The 16,849-nt window shown below is 45.7% G+C and overlaps 1 protein-coding gene across 5 annotated transcripts in view; it reads right to left on the bottom strand.

Annotated features, from left to right (window-relative positions):
* The window catches only part of EDA (ectodysplasin A), a 52,243-nt gene that overhangs the window by 2,751 nt on the left and 32,643 nt on the right, over positions 1-16,849 (bottom strand). For 2 of the 5 annotated variants that reach the window (XM_081847192.1, XM_081847190.1), the window contains exons 3-7: positions 6,262-6,288; positions 3,269-3,430; positions 2,561-2,595; positions 1,708-1,759; positions 873-1,003 (exon numbers count right to left, since the gene is read on the bottom strand). In XM_081847192.1, coding sequence (XP_081703318.1) covers positions 873-1,003; positions 1,708-1,759; positions 2,561-2,595; positions 3,269-3,430; positions 6,262-6,288 — 407 coding nt within the window. The remainder of the gene's footprint in view (positions 1-872; positions 1,004-1,707; positions 1,760-2,560; positions 2,596-3,268; positions 3,431-6,261; positions 6,289-16,849) is intronic. The other 3 variants (XM_081847193.1, XM_081847194.1, XM_081847191.1) reach the window with 3 other exon arrangements.

Raw genomic sequence — 16,849 nt, 5'->3', positions numbered from 1 at the left:
AATGACCATTAAAAGAACTGTACTCCCCAGGGTCATCTAATTCACCCCCTGTAATGAGGAAACAACAGCTAACGTACTGCATAGTGTCTATGTCTGGCTTGTCCAAGACTACACAGAGTTTATTCTTGCTAGTGATGGAACTCAGAGATGGAGAATACTTTTTATGTTTTAGAAAACTTTATTACTTGTAAATTGGATCTTTGCATGAGTGATCCTTTACTATCCCTTCAGAGCTGCGTTGGATACTTCTGTCCTTCCAGGCTGTGATGCTTTAAAATGTTCCATTCTTGTTTTAAGAAAACAAAAATGTTCCATTCTTGTTTTAATTCTTTTTGTTATGTTTGCACCTTTTTTGTTAACAAGCCAACCAAGTATTATTTTTTTAAAAAAATTAAAGGATGTTAACACTTCTTTATCTATCAAATTTATATCCCATCTTTTTCTCCAAGGAGATCAAAGTGGCGTACACGGTGTATTCTTCATTAAATCCCCCACAACAATCCTGAGAGGTAGGTGAGACTGAGACTGGCCCTGCAAGGTCACCAGTGAGTGAGCCCCTTCAGCTGTATGGGTAAAGTGCACTAGGACCCAGGAGAGACAAGGGTTCACATCCCCCAATTGCCTATTAAGTTCACTGGGTAAGACCTTGGGTGCCAGTCACTCTCAGTCCAACCTGCCTTTGCAGGGTTGTTGTGAGGATAAAATGGGGAAATATATGCATGCCACCTTGAGACCCCTGGAGGAAAGGTAGAATAGAAATAGATTTAAAAAGTAAGTAATAAAGACACATTCTGCTTGCTCCAAAGCCGCCCCCGCCCCGGACGACCCAGGCGGTTTGCATTTCAGAGGTACCATACTCAGACCGTACTCACTTCTACCTGACTATAGACGAAGTAGGTGCCGTCCACCAGCACCTCCAGCTCCCCGCTACGGGCATGCAGCTTGAAGACACGGGGGTTCAGGGCGAGGCGGGACCAGTCGTTGAGGACTCCCCCTGAAAGATCTCAGTATGAGAAAATGGCAGTCACTCAGTACCCGTTGGGATGAGGAGAGACAAAATACCAGAGCAACGTGAACACAGGCAACAGCCGCTTGGCAGGCAAGCGGATGGGGGCTTGGAAGGAAGAGGTTTTTAACCGGGGTCGGGGGGCCACCTGTTAGGAATACTTTAGATGCATTGCAGGGGGTTGGACTGGAAGACCCTTGGGGCTCCTTCCAACATCACAATTCTATGCTTCGTTGGAGGTTTTTAAATAGGTTGGGTGGCCATCTGTCGGGTTTTCTTGAGCTGTGACTCCTGAACTTGCAGAGAGTTGGACTAGATGACCCTGTGGGTCCCTTCCAACTCTACAATTCTGATTCATTGGAGCCTTTTAAGCAGAAGGTGGTTAATGACCTGTCTGGAGATTCTCTAGCTGGGATACCTACGTTTGCAGTGGGTTGGACTGGATGACCCTTGATGGTTCCTTCCAACCCTATGATTCCATCATTCACATGATGTTTTTAAGGGATTTTTCAGCTGTGAGGCCTGCCTTGCAGGGGGTGAAACTAGATGACCCCTGGGATCCCTTCCAACTCTACAATACTAGGATGCTATGGCCACGTGGGATGGGCCTTTTCTCCCCACACCCACCTTGTTAGAAGATATGGAACCAAAGAAGGAAGAAGGGGTGCAGTTTCCAAAGTCCAGTTCCTCAGGATTCTTACCATTCTTGACTTGAATCGCTGATCCCTGCCCTTGAAGGTGAACAACAGCCGGCTGCAAATTAAAAGAGGACCACTTGAAATTACTTTTGCTAGGCACACATAAAGCTGCTGTGCCAAAGATTCCTGTGTTGCTTGTGATTCCTGCACTTGAGAACTAGACGACTCTTTGGGTCCCTTCCATCTCGGCAACTCTAGGATTATATTAGAGGTTCTGGGTGACCAAGGAAAAGATTCTTTGGGATTCAGATAGGCAAAGAGTACCACCATAGTTGCTCTTCAACAATTTTTAGCTACAGGAAGAGTCTGTGTGCTTGTAACCTTCAGGAGAGGCTGCTGTTTCAGATCAGTGGGGCCCTACCTAGTCTAGTATGCTGTTCTTGCAGCAGCCAAATACCCTGAAGAGCCTAGGAATTGAGATAGACTGCCTCTGGACTGGAAGTTCCATAAGAGCACTGGAAGAGCCTAGCTGGATCAGGCTCCCAGCCCACCTGGTCCAGCATCCTGTTCTCATAGTGGCTGACAAGATGCCCTAAAGGGAAATCAGCAAACAGAATTCAAGCATAAAAGCCCCCTCCCCTCCTGTGGTTTTCAACAACTAGCATTCAGAAGTACTGCTGCCTCCAACTGTGGGGAGAGAACACAGCCATCATGGCTAGTGTCCATCAATAACTCTCTCCTCCTCCGCTAATTTGTCTGATCCTCTTTTACAGCTATCCAGGTTGGTAGCCATCATTGCCTCCTGTGCTTAACTAAGAAGGGCTTTTTTGTTGTTGTTCAATAAAGGCTAGCTAGAAGGGAGAGTTTTTCTAGATGAGGATTCATTGTCATTCTTCCCTCAGGATAGATATCTCACCTGTACATCTCTAGGTCCTGCTTTATCCATGGCACCTGCAAAACAGAATGTGTATTAATATCGGGTGGTGCTGTGGATTAAACCACAGGTCCTAGGACTTGTCAATCAGAAGGTTGGCGGTTCGAATCCCCGCGACGGGTTGAGCTCCCATTGCTCGGTCCCTGCTCCTGCCAACCTAGCAGTTTGAAAGCATGTCAACGTGCAAGTAGATAAATAGGTACCGTTCCAGCGGGAAGGTAAACGGCGTTTCCGTGCGCTGCTCTGGTTCACCAGAAGCAGCTTAGTCATGCTGGCCACATGACCCGGAAGCTGTACACCGGCTCCCTCGGCCAGTAAACCAAGATGAGTGCCGCAACCCCAGTCAGCCATGACTGGACCTAATGGTCAGGGGTTCCTTTACTATTATATTATATTATATTATATTATATTATATTATATTATATTATATTATATTATATTATATTATATTATATTATTACATTACAGCCAGGGATAGCCAGGTGGTTCAGCATTTGAACCACCATGACTGGCATTTGCCCTTTGCCCAAATGTTCAATATCGACCCACCAGAAGCTCCAGTTTTGCCTGCGAGGCCATCTCCCCCCATTTGTGGTATCAGCTGATGGATGGAAGGATGGAGTTAATCCTGTCCTGGCTACACAGGCCTGTTTTGCTCTTATGATCGCCCTTTGCTGAAGCAGCACTTACCAGTGGGGCCTTGCAGGCCAGGGGGGCCTTGGGGGCCAGGAGGTCCTGGAGGGCCGGGAGGTCCCATCACGGCGGTGCCAGGAATCCCAGGGATCCCTGGGATTCCGGGGGGGCCAGGAGGTCCATGTGGGCCAGGCGGTCCTGGGGGGCCATGTTTTTTGCCTGCGGAAACAGTGTGTGTTAATTTTTGCTTCTGAACAGGCACCCACTTTTCTTCCAACACACAAACTGGAACTGATTGGCCACTACTCTCCCCTGCCACAGACGCTGGCCAACATAGGTTTTTTCTTTGTTTCCATTTTTTTTAAAGGTTATATGAGATTCTGCAAAATACTATGTAATCAAGTAGCATCTAATGACAATATACATAGTCCATATACAATTATAGAGCACTGCCGAATAAAAATAGACATAAAATAAAACCAAAATAAATAAACCACAAGTACATGAATGCGTGGAATGTAGCGATTGGAACTATTTACAGCTTAGACATAATGGTTAAACAAGGCACCGTTACAAAACATGGGCCCTATCATGCTACGGAAAAGGAATTCAAGAATTCAATGCCCTGAGTCACTGTTTCAGCCATATTCATTTGTGGGCCAAGCAGGGACTTTTGCTACGTTCCTCCTTGCTTACAAATAAGATGAAGACTGACAAAACAGGTACAAAATCATTTGTTTTCTTTAGCCTCTGAGGACTCTCAGCTTATTAGTTAGTTTTTCCAGCAGGGCAATATCCATCAGTTTAGTGCACTAAGGAGTACGATCAGCCCCCTCTAAATTTTTTGACACAGCTCTTAAAATCTTTGAATCTTAGAATCATAGAGTTGGAAGGAGCCTGAGGGTCATCTAGTCCAACCCCTTGCAATGCAGGAGTTGCATCTAGATCATACATGACAGATGGCCATCCAACCTCTGCTTCAAAACCTCCAATGAAGGAGAGTCCACTCCTCTCGTGGGAGTTTATTCTACTTCTGAACAGTTCTTACTGTCAGGAAGTTCTTCTTGATGTTTATAGTCATAATCTCATTTCCTGTAACTGGAATCCATTGCTTTGGGTCCTTGATCAGGACAATATACTTATGTTGATGCAGCCGAGAATAACATTAGGGGTTTTTTTTGCTGCTGCATCACACTGTTGACTTATGTTAAGCTTGTGGTCCACAAAGACCCCTAGATCCTTTTCACATATACAACTGGCAAACCAGATGTCCCTTATCTTATATTTGAGCAGCTGGTTATTCCTGCCTAAGTGACCTGACATTTGTCCCTATTGAAATTCATTTTGTTGGTTTGGGCCCAGTTTTCCCATCTGTTAAGGTCTACTGTGGCATTAGCTAGCTCTTCCAGTTTGGTGTCATCTGCAAATTGGGTGAGCATCCCCTCCATACCTTCATCAAAGTTATTTATAAAGATGTTGAATAACAACAACTGGCCCAGGACAGAATCCTGCGGTACCCCACTTGCCCTTTTCCCCCAGGATGACAGGGAATCATTAGTAAACCTTCTTTGGGTTCCGTCAGCCAGCCAGCTACAAATCCACCTAACAGTTACCGTACTTTGTCCAGCCTACAGTTTACCAGCTTCTCCACAATAATACCAAGGAGGCCTTTGTAAAAAAAAAAAAAACTAAAAACCTTTGAAGAGAAGTGGTAATAGCAATAGAGCTCTTGATTGGGCCTAGCATGAGTTTGAAAGGTTTCAACATTTGTGCTTCCTACAATTCCATGGAGGCCTTTGTAAAAAAAACCCCAAAAACCTTTGAAAAGAGGCGGAAATAGCAAGAGAGCTCTTGGTTGGGCCTAGCATGAGTTTGAAAGCTTTCAACATTTGTGCTTCCTACAATTCTTCATTTGGCATGGAAAAATCCAGTCTGAGGGCCAATCTGGCTCCACCAGGCGATACAACTTTGCCTGTGAAGACATTTTTACCTCAAGCCATGCTAGTCTGTCAGGATGTTCTGCTCACTAGCCTCCCTCTTGAGGGAGAGGGAGAGGGAGAGGGGCAGAGAATGTGGAAGCAGTGGCCTGGCCAAGACCTTTGTATGCCTCTGGGTTTGACCTCAAAGGAGAGGGGCCCTGGTTTTGCCCTGCTTATTTCTCTCCAGGTCTCCTGGGGTAAGGCGAGCATGGAGTGTAAAGCTCAGAGGCAGCTGTGGTTAGGGTTAAGGTCAAGGCAGAGGGGTTTCAGTCTGCAAAGAAGCTAAGCACAACCACCAGGAATCAACAGCTCTGATTCATGCATTGGGGGGGGGGGCGCACTACGTGACCCTTGGGAGTTCCTTCCAAGCCTCCAATTCTAGGATTTTAGCAGCTATTTCTTCCTGCTGGATCAATCATAGGCTATGACCGCTGTCTTACTGCGTTTATTTATTGCATTTGTAATTCACCTTTCTTTTCCTCCAGTGAGCTCAGGGAGTTCTCTCCCCTTCCTTATTTAATTCCCCACAACAACCCTGTGAGGTGGGTTAGAATGAGAGGCAGTGACTGGCCCCCAGCCTCACCCTGTGAGCTTCATGACTGAGTGAGAGGATTTGAACAGTGGTCTCTCCTAGGTCCTTGTCCAACACTCTATAACTGCAACACAGTGGCTTGTCTCCCCCTTCCCATTTAATCCCCACAAGACTGTGAGGTAGGCCAGGCTGAGAGGCAACAACCAGCCCAAGGTCACCCATGGAGCTTCAAAGCTGAGTTGGGAATTCAAACCCTGGTCTCCCAGATCCTAGTCCTTATTTACCGTATTTTTCGCTCTATAACACGCACCTGACCATAACACGCACGTAGTTTTTAGAGGAGGAAAATCCGTAGGCATGCCACCCGTAGGCATTTCCTCCATAACACGCACAGACATTTCCCCTTACTTTCCAGGAGGAAAAAAGTGAGTGTTATGGTGCAAAAACGGTAATCCCTACAACAACCTTGTAAGGTAGGTTAGCCTGAGAGGCAGTGACTGGCCCAAAGCAGGACAGAAGAGGTCTGAATTTCTGCTTACCTTTTTTCTTTTTTGTTGGGCTTGCACCTGCAAAAGAACAAGAAGAGACATTTTAGTCACTTGAAATTACGTATCGCATCTACTGACATCAATGCCCACCTAAAGGAACCATGGGGAGACAGAATGACAGAATGCTGGAGTTGGAAGGGATCCCCAAAGGTCATCAAGTTCAATCCCTACAATGCGGGAATCACAGCTGAAGAGTCCCTGACAGAAGGCCTTAAAAACCGCAAATGAATCCTAGAATGCTATTAATGTGACTAAGTCCTTTTGATGATACCAGTGTAGATGTACTGTCGAAAGAGCTGGTCTTATAAATCATCTTAGCAGCTCATTGGATCTCGATGGAAGACAGCCCCAAATCTTACACTGGGTACTTGGTACCACTCACTCTGGAACAGAGCTAGAATTGAGAAAATGACACATAACTTGAGATTACGACAAGGCCTAGAGAACCTCCAGATGCTTTTTATAGGATTTGGCATTACTTTATTATGCACCCAGTGGAAGCATAGTTTTGAAGCCTAGCAAATTAATTTTCAACTACTGTTGTAATATCGTCCCTGTGACAGCCCTTCAGGTATTTGAAGATGGCTGTCACGTCACCTCTCAGTCTCTTCTCCAGCCCAAGTAGGAATGAATGATGAGATTTTGGTGCATGCATGCAGACATCTATCCATCCTGTGGACATACTTTTTGTATCATCTATTAAGGATCACACTCTGGAAAGTTCCTGGTTTTCAAGTCAAATAAAGACCTCTGAGGGTGGCTGATGCCTTCTGTTGTGTGAAAGAGAAAGGGGGCACCGTCCCCATCTCTCCCCTCCCCCCATCAGTTAAGAGCCGGCTCTGGTTCCCCTTTGGCAAAAGTCATTCTAGTAATTGAAGCTTTTAGTGAAGCGTCTTGTGAAACGGCTTGACATCGCCTTCCAGGGAAAGGTGGCTTTAATTACCTGGCATTAAAGGAGCCCCTCTGACCTCCTTCGCAAAACGAGAAGGATAGTTTTCCAATTTTCCAGACACCCGGTGCCAGAGGAGAAGCTCCTATTGTAAATAAGTCGCTGGGCGAAAACCTGGCATCTTGTTTAGATTGGACTAGATGACCACTGGGGTTCATTCTAACTCTATGATTCTATGAAAGCAGATTCCTGCTAAATGTTAGGAAGGACTTTCTGGTGGCAAGAACCGTTTTGACAGTGGCATGTTCTCCCTCGGAAGGTGGTGGACTCTCCTTCCTTGAAGGTTTTCAGCAGAGGTTGGATGGCTATCTGCCAGGGCTTTTTTTAGTTGTGATTTCTGCATTACAAAGGGTCAGAGTAGATGACCCTTGGTGTCCCTTTACAATCATATGATTCCACAGAGCTGGCAGTTCCCCAAGACCATATTGGCTATGAGTCCTGGGAGACCCACTCCCTTTTTTTGCAGGCCTTTCCCACCTGGCCAGGGAGGATGGAGCTTTGACTCATTCCAGCTACAAAAGCTGAGGCTGCTGAACAGAATCTTGGGCTGGGGTGTTGTTTAGAGGGTTCTGTTTTGGGTGGCAGCAGGGGGGGCTTGTTGCTGGTTCCTTCCTTCCTTCCTTCCTTCCTTCCTTCCTTCCTCCCTCCCTCCCTCCCTCCCTCCCTCCCTCCCTTCCTCTTTCTTTCTTTCTTTCTTTCTTTCTTTCTTTCTTTCCGTATCTTTATCTTAGATCTTGTAGTGATTCATGTGGACATTGTACAGTTTGTTGTGTATTTTTAAATGTTCTATTTATTGTTTATGACCACTTTTGCTATGTTGTATTTATGTGTGGTGTGTTAGGGAGGGGTAATACCACTGGCAGAGGACACTTCACGCTCCTTCTGGGGTAGTTTGTCCACCTTGGGGCCCCACCCTGCACTCAGCTCTCACTTGTGGCTCCTAGAAGCTGTCAGCATATGACAGTGGCCACACACTGGGAAACAGCTCCAACTGGCTAGCTAAACCAAGTGAGGGTAGCCGATGGGTCTCAAACCCTCAGTAAGTTAGGGATTTCCCTTGTGTGCAAAGACAGCCTCTGGAGGATTGAGCGGATGAGACCAATAATCAGTCCAAGGGTCAAAAAGGCAGTTTCTGCATGTGCTGTAAAGGGAAGCGAGGGCCAGATAGGGCTCATCAACCTGGGAAGGTAGCCCATCTAGGAGAAGGAAAACTACAATCCTAAACCTTTGCTGCCTTGCAGGACATCTTTGGAGGAATAAAATGCTAAGGAGTAAACCCAACACAAATCCAGTGTGGAGTCCCTAAGACAGTTGGGTGTTGCCTTTTTAGCCTCTTTCAGGCAACTACTGCAGCCAAGTAGGTGGCAGACATATTCCTCTGTTTTCCTTTGGACCACATCAGTGCAGCCGGAAGGACAGCTCGGGACCTCCATACACACTGCCCAGGGCTGTGCCCCAGAGAGGTTACCTGGGTACTGCTAACACAGTGATTTGACTTCACCGCTGGATGCGCACTCCATTGTCTCCCGAGACAGATGGATGGCAACAACATATGTATTTTTTCATGTTGTAAGTTGCCTTGAGCATGGGTTGAACAGTGGAAAGATGGCATACAAATGAATCTATGTGTGTATGTAATTCAGCCAGCTGTACAATATTCTGCATTTAGGCACTTCCTCATATTTCAAAGGCTACATTAAGACACAGCTATCAGTCCTTTATCTTTCACTGCCGTTTTCTGGTCTAGCACTCAGCAAAAACCTTTCAGATGGAGATTCTGGGGGACGAAAACAAAAAAACACAACCCTCTTTTGCGGCCCACAAGCTTTGTTTTCCTAACTTCCAGTGAAGGAAGGGTACCCTTCTTCAAAGACCCACAGGCTATTTCCTCTCACATGCTTTGCATGGCCAAGGATGTTCAGCCTCGTTGGAAATTGATGGTAGGGCTGAGTTCACAAGAATAAAAGCAGTCAAATTTGGGTGCAAGAGTTCTTTAAGATACCCTGCTCACCCACCCCAACACCAATATCATGGTCAGTGAATTCCCAATGCAGCTCCTCAAGTCAACAGGGGGATGTATCCCACTTAGAAAGGAGTTTATCTTCTGGTGGACCCCTCATTCATATGAACAAGCTGACACTGGTAGGTCTGGATGGCCATGCATAAGGAAAATCCACTGGGAAGATCCATTGGGCAAGATCTCTTAGAAATATGGAATTGCATTGTTTGAAGAGACCCCAAGGGTCATCTAGGCCAATCCCATGCAATACAGGAATCACAGAATTGCAGGGTTTGAAGGGATTAACAGGGCCCTCTCCTCTAATCACCTGCAATACAGGAATCACACTGAAGAATCCCTGACAGACAGACATCTGACCTGTTTAAAAACCTCCAAGGAAGGAGAGCCCACAAACCTTCTGAGGGAGTCCATTCCACTGATAAACAGCTCTTACTATCAGGAGGTTCTTCCTAATGTTTAGTTCTTGCCATTTGAATTCATTGGTTTAAGTCCTACCCCTCCAGAACAGTAGAAAACAAGCATATTCCATCTTCTCTGTGATAGCCCTTCAGATATTTGAAGGTGGATAATAAATCTCCTCTCTGTCCTCCCTTCTCCACGCACCTTCAGGTAACATTTCAGCAATTTGTATCAGATTCCAATTATACCACCTGATTGCATAAGAACGTAAGAAGAACTGCTGGATCAAGCAAAAGGGGGCTTGTCTAGTTCTCACACTGGCCGATAAGATGCCCCAAATGGAAATCCCACAATCAAAACTTGAGCACAAATGCACTCTCCAGTTGTGTGCCCCACCATCTGGTACACTGAGTATCAGGAACTGGCAGGACCATAAGGAATGGTGGGAGGCTCCAGCTGGAGAATCCCTTAGGGAAGTCTCAGAAGAGAGGCAGGTCAGAGGATGAAGTCGGGGCAGAGTGGTTGGGTGTTGAACAAGCGGGGCAGAATGGTTGGGTGTTGAACAAGCAACAGGCTTGAGTGAAAGTGAGGAAGAAGAGGAAGAAAACACAACAGTTGAATAACAGACAAGCTCCAGGGGAGGTAGGAGCTGAGGTTGCAACAGATTCATATGAGCCTGCTGGTTCTATTGTATTCAACTCCCCACTTATTCAGTGCTAGAAACTCAGATATATAAGCTAGGCATCAAAGGCTCCTTTAACCAGGGTTATGGTAGCCAAAACAGGCATCTTCACTTGGGCTCAAGTAGCTGATAGCCAGGTGCAAAATGTGCCTGGCAAATTTCAAACACTGCCCTTGTAGCTAAGGACCTTTACATATAGCAGAACAATGAGGTTGCTGGGGTGGGAGGGGGCGCTCCCTGGTGGAATTTAAGACTGCAGGGAAAACAGCTGGACGTGGAGGAGACTTAAGAGGAAAGAGGGAGGACCAGATTGTCAGTTCTGGCAACTGCTTTACTTGGGCCAGTCTCGCTGTGTTTCTCTGTTTGTATTCTGTTTCCTTGAATGAAGAATCAACTTTACTGCTTGTCTCTTGAGTCTCTGTGCTGACATGCAGCTGAACCAGTCCTGGCATTGAGCTAGACTGCCCCTGGCATAAAAGTTTCTGCTTTCACAGTCAATGTCCAGGCGAATGGACACCTATCTAGTCCAGCATCCTGTTCTCACAGTGGCCAACCAGATGCCCATTACAGGAAACCTGCAAGCAGGATTCAAGCACAAGACCAACTCTTCCCCTCCTGCGATTTCCAGCAAATGTGATTCAGAAGCACTGGAGACAGAGCACAGCTTTCATGGCTAATGGCCACCAATAGTCCTCTCCTCCTACATGAATTTGTCCAGTCCTCTTTTAAAGCCATTGAAGTTGGTGGCCATCGCTGACTCCTCCAACATTCAACTTCATTGGATGCCCATCACCATGAATTGGTCCGGACAGGTCCCCTTTTGGCCTGATCCTGTAGGATGTTCTTCAGATGTTCTTATGAACTTGAAGGCAGCAGGGGTTTCCCCAACTCAATAACCCGACATGGAAACAGAGTGCTGCAAACCTGTCCGTTCAGCCTGTCAGTGTTATGAAATTATATATGTGTGTGTTTATGTGCATAGATCACATCACACCGCAAGAATTATAAACAGAAGGAAAGCAGAAATAACTGTGAGGCAAATGCATCTGAAACGGACGGAGCCAATTCTCTTCAAAGGCAAGCTGAGGGGGAATGAGAACCATATGGGGGGGACGTCTATTACAAGATGTACATCTGTGCCAAGTGCAGTTGAGGGAAACTCTTGGACAGGGCAGGAGATTCTTCCCACAAACACATTTTTTAAACCCCAGAAGATGCAGGGAGCATGCCTGTGACAACCTCAGATGCCCGCAAGTTTGTGGAAATCCATAGAATTGTGGAACAAAAGTCATCTAGTCCAACCCTCTGCAATGTAGGAACCATGGCTAAAGAATCACAGAATTGTAGAGTTAGAAGAGATCCCCGAGGGCCATCTAGTCCAACCCCCTGAAATGCAGGAATCCCACTTATGGTAAATCTCCTCTCAGACTGGGGTGTTTCAACCTGTAACAGAGGAGCAACTGACTTAGCTCTAGCAGGGCCCATTTCAAAGGGTGCTGCTGGCCACAAGTGAGCATCCCACAGTTCCTTGATGAAGTGTTTCAAGATCAATGCAAAGGGAGCCTTAAAAACATGTGCTGCACCAATCCTACACAGAATCATAGAATTGAGGGACCTCAAGGGTCACCCAGTCCAACTCCCCACAATGCTTGGTAGAACTAGAAACTAAGAATTACAGAGTGAGCCTTTGAGGGGGGATTTTGAAGAGGTGAATAGATTCTAGGTGACCATGATGAGAGAGAGAGAGAGAGAGAGAGAGAGAGAGAGAGAGAGAGAGAGAGAGAACAGAAAGATCCTGCCAGAGTTTGACAAAATTGAACACTTTCCAAGGCCCTTGTTACACCTGTCCACTACCCCACTGGAAGCCAATTTCATAGCATCCCAAATAATGAAATCATATTTCACAGGCTACATTAATGTCCTGGGATATTATTTGAAAGCCCTTAACATAAAAGAGGAACAAATGGAAGGAGAGGCAGATTCAGGACAGAGAAAAGTAAGTCCTTCTTTACACAGTGCAGGGTTAAACTGTGGAACTCACTCCCCTAGGAGTCAGTGATGGTCATCCACTTGGGATGGCTTTAAACGGGGCGTGCACATATTCTTGGAGGAGCAGAGGGCTACGAATGATTATTAGCTACAATGCCAATGAATATGAATACCAGTTGCTGGAATCCCCAGGAAGGGAGAAGGCTGCTTTTGTGTTCAAATCCTGCCTGAGGTTTTCCCATGACAGCATCTGGTCAGTCACTATGAGAACAGGATGCTGGACTAGATGGGCCACTGGCCTCATCCAGTAGCCAGACTCTTATGTTCTTCAATGGGCCACACCCTCACAAAGAACCAAGTTCGTTATATAATCAGAGCAATTAAAAAGAAGAAGAATTTAAGTTCCTAATTAAACTCAGATTCTTCCCCTTTCCCCTTCATTCTATGACTTTATTGCAAGAATTGGCACCCTTCTTAGCTGGGAACAAATTCATTGCAATGTTAAAATCATTTGCCTGGGTTTCCTTAGGAAGGTGGCTAAGCATTATGATCACATTCTTTTTAGAGTGGAGTAAGACCAGCTCTCTTTCCTCAACTTCCTAACAGACAAAAAAACTGAGAAGAGACTCTTTTCTGGTTCAAGGAAGTCATAGGATCATAGAACTGTAAGGTGTGGAGGTACCCCAAGGGTCATCTAGGGCCTCCCATGCAGGAATCAGAAATAATCTCCTACAGATGGCCATCCAACCGCTGCTCAAAAACCTCCAATGTAGGGTGTAGATGACCCCTGGAGTCCCTTCCAACTCTCTACAATTCTAATTCAGGAGCAGCAGAACGAGACAGCTGATAATGTGTGTCCCACAGATACGTTTTTTGGGTGTGTGTTGTGTAATAAGAGAACCTGTGGCACAGAAGACATAAGTCAAACCTCTTCTCATACTTCAGAGAATTAGCTGTAGCCTCCAGCTCATGAAGGCCTTGTCTCTCTTGGAAACATTCCCAGGGCGGGGGGGGGGGGGGAAACAGCTGATAATGCAAGATGGAGAGAATAATACATTTGTAGGCTTTTGGCCCTGCCATTCTATGATCACCTTGGATATATGTGTAAATAAAAACATATACAGTGTCCTGAAGTCTCCACTGACCGTCCTTACAAATAAACCAAGCCTGGGTAAGCCTGGGAACTCCGGCCCAGAGTCTCCTATCACTTGGGAAACTGTGGTAGCTGCAACACTGGTGTTGGGTGTGGGGTCATGTTCACTGGAGGAGGAAGTGTAAGCCCTTTCAATCTATGGTCAGGTTGTCTATATGTGCAGATAAAACCACATATCTTAAAGACACCACTGTCTCTGCTGACCTTCGCCCCAACGAAACTCAACCTGGGTAATTGCTGGAACCCCTGGAGCCTCTCACAGTTTGGAGGTCAAGGAGGCATGTAACTATATATATGGGGCAGGGTGGGGGCACATAAATGAACTAAAGAAGCAAACTCAGGGTCCAACTCTGAGCATATTTTGTCTTACTGTGCCACTCACAATAAGGAGAGGCTATAGAATTCAGTGGGAAGAGCCGCAAGGAAGATGGGAAGTTGCTTTATGTAGAATTCAGCCCACTCTTTATTCGGGGTTCATCTAGCTCAGTGTTAACTGGGATTCTTTTGCTGCTATCCCTGCATTGTATGTAGCTGGACTACAGGACCCCTGGGGTCCCTTCCAACTCTACAATCCTATGAATAACAATAATGACAATGAATTTTAGAGGATAAACTCTCTCCCAAGATTTGCACAAACAGTTTCAGGAAAAAGCCAAGCTGTGGCACCGAACAGGAGGTGCTTTCCAGCCTGGGACCAGTTTACCTGTGAGATTTTGCCTTACCCTATAAATACCCACACAACCACTTCAATTAGCGGAAGAAGCACTGTTACAGGTGCCACAAAATTCCTGTTCCAAATTTGCAAGAACTCAAATCATTTAGTGTTGCAGAACTTACGCTTTGGCACTCCCTACCTACTGATATCAAGTAGGTGCCTTCGCTGTTCCCTTTTTGGTGCCTACAAAAAACATTCTTGTTTCATTAAGCCTGCCCAGATGCTTCGAAAGTTGATGTGAGTTTTGATCTGTTTTAATATTTTAACTTTTGTATGTTTTAAAGTCTTGTAACTCCTTTCCTGGATTATTATAATTTTTTTGGAAACAACCATGAGGTTGTTTTACAATTAAGAGGTATAAAGTTTTTAGGAAACAAATTTTAAAAAATAAGCCTGTACGAAGCCCGAATTCTGGACAAGCAGCTGAGATTTGTTGGAAAGAGTCAGCCTCATCCTTTAATGCATATAGACTGAGAGAACCTCGTCAGCTCTCCAAAACATGAAGAAATGTCAACTTAAAAAATAAAAAAAGGTTAGGAAAACCTCAGACATGCAACTAATTACAAAATTACTCAAATACTTGTCCAATTCAGCCCAAACTTGTCAGCAAAAGTGTCTTGGCAGGAGTAAGGCAATTGTGCAATTGCAACCGCTTGAGCTCAGGGCTGAGGAGTTAAGACATCAAGATCAGGCTCATAACGGAAAAAGGAGCTGCAAAATCAGAAGGCTGAGCACGAAGCTGATCTTCATTCATCCACCAGTAAAATAAGAAGAAACTTGGACGGTCTTGAGGATCACAAAGGAGTGGCACAGAGGAAGATAGACCAGGAAATATATGTCAGTGTTCTTAGAAGATGAAAAACCCATTGCATGCAATGCTTCTGAATTGCAGTTGCTGGAAACAAGAGAAGAGAGTTGTTGTTGTGCTTGGATCCTGCTTTCAGGTTTCCTTTTGGGGCATTTGGTTGGCCACTGTGAGGACAGGATGCTGGACTACATAGGCTATTGGCCTGGTCCAGCTCATGTTCTTGTCCTTACGTTTTCATATTCTGCAAATTAAGCACTTTTTGGATTTGCTCAGGAAATAACCTGAGTGTACAAAACCCTGCAGTGAATAAGGAGTAATGTGAACGAGGACTATAGATTCATAGAATTGTTGAGTTGGAAGGAATTCTAGGGTCGTCTAGCCCAGTGTTTCCCAACCAAGGGCCATATGGCCCCCTGGAGGAACCCAGGATATTCCGGGGGGGGGGGGAGAGAGACAGGTGAAAATTGCACAAATGGAAGGCCACAGCATGAGGCTAAGGCACCACAGAGGGAAGTGAGAAGTGGGGGTGGGGTGGGAATCATTTTTTTAAAATCCCGACTGACTGGCTATCCGCTTGGCCAATCACAAGTGGGTAAGGGGACAGCCCACCAGGGCCTAGCACTCCTTTTTACCATGTGCATTTTCTTGGAGCAGTCCTGGTTTGTTTCCAGCAGGAGAGGGTGATTTCTGAGGCACCCGTTTTGAGAGGTAGAGCTCATGAAACAGAACCCCCAGGTCAGGTGAGTGCAGTGGTAGGGTGGCAATGGGAGAGCTAGAGCTGCTTGTTGCTGCCGCCAGTACTGGGCCCAGTGGCATCCTGGGCCTGACTCTGCAAGGCACAGGGTGCAATCCACCTCAGCGCCTAGTGGATCAGGGCCTTCAGATGTTGTCAAGCCAGGTGTCTCCCGTCCTATATGTGTGCATCTAGTTATTTCTACCCAAGTGGAGAACCTGATATTTACCTATATTGAAACCAGTTTGCTAATCAAAACACAAAAGATTGAAGTGTCTGAGGTCAGTGTGGGGAAACTCTGGGCCTCTGGACATTGCTGAATGACAACTCCTATAAGAACATAAGAATAATCTGCTGGATCAGGTTAATGGTCTATCTAATATAGCATCGTATTCTCACAGTAGCCAGTCAGATGCCTGTGGGAAGACAGCAAGCACAATTGAGCACAACAGTCCTAACCGCTCCTGTGATTTCCAGCAACTGGTATTCAGAAGCATTGCTGCCTCTGGCCTTTAAGGCAGAGCATAGTTATAGTGGTTAGTAGCCATCAATAGCTCTCTCCTCCTCCATGAATTTGTCTGATCCTCTTTTAAAGCCATCCAAGTTGGTGACCATCACAGGCTTCTATGGGATCAAGTTCCACAGCTTAACAACTATTTATCAAATAGAAGTCCTTTCTTTTATCTGCCCTGAATCTTACAACCTTCATGGGATATCCCTGAGTTCTATTGTTAGGAGGGAGGAAAGATTTCTCTCTCTCCACTTTCTCCATGCCATGCATAATTTTATAAACTTCCATCATGACAACTCCTGATTGCCTTTTCTTAACTAAAAAATCCCAAATGCTGCAAACTTTCTTTGTGGGGGAATCATTCCACCCCCCTGCTCATCTGATCTGCCCTTTTCTTTTCCAACTCTACAGTATCCCTTTTGAGGTTCAGTGACCAGTACGGATGACGGTATATTCCAAATGCAGTCACACCATAGATTTGTATAATAGCATTATGATACTGTCCACTGGCCATGCTGCCAACCCTACTAGGATTGTCCCAGGGAACCATTCCTGAACCTCAGTTCCAGCACCAGTCATTGCTCTACTGACTCTCAGCGACTGCAAACCCTGAAAATCTC

Source organism: Podarcis erhardii (assembly GCF_964252035.2).
Source record: "Podarcis erhardii genome assembly, chromosome: Z".
Taxonomy (NCBI): domain Eukaryota; kingdom Metazoa; phylum Chordata; class Lepidosauria; order Squamata; family Lacertidae; genus Podarcis; species Podarcis erhardii.
The sequence above is the reverse complement of the archived record's forward strand: the minus strand, read 5'-3'. Positions and strand labels throughout refer to the sequence as shown.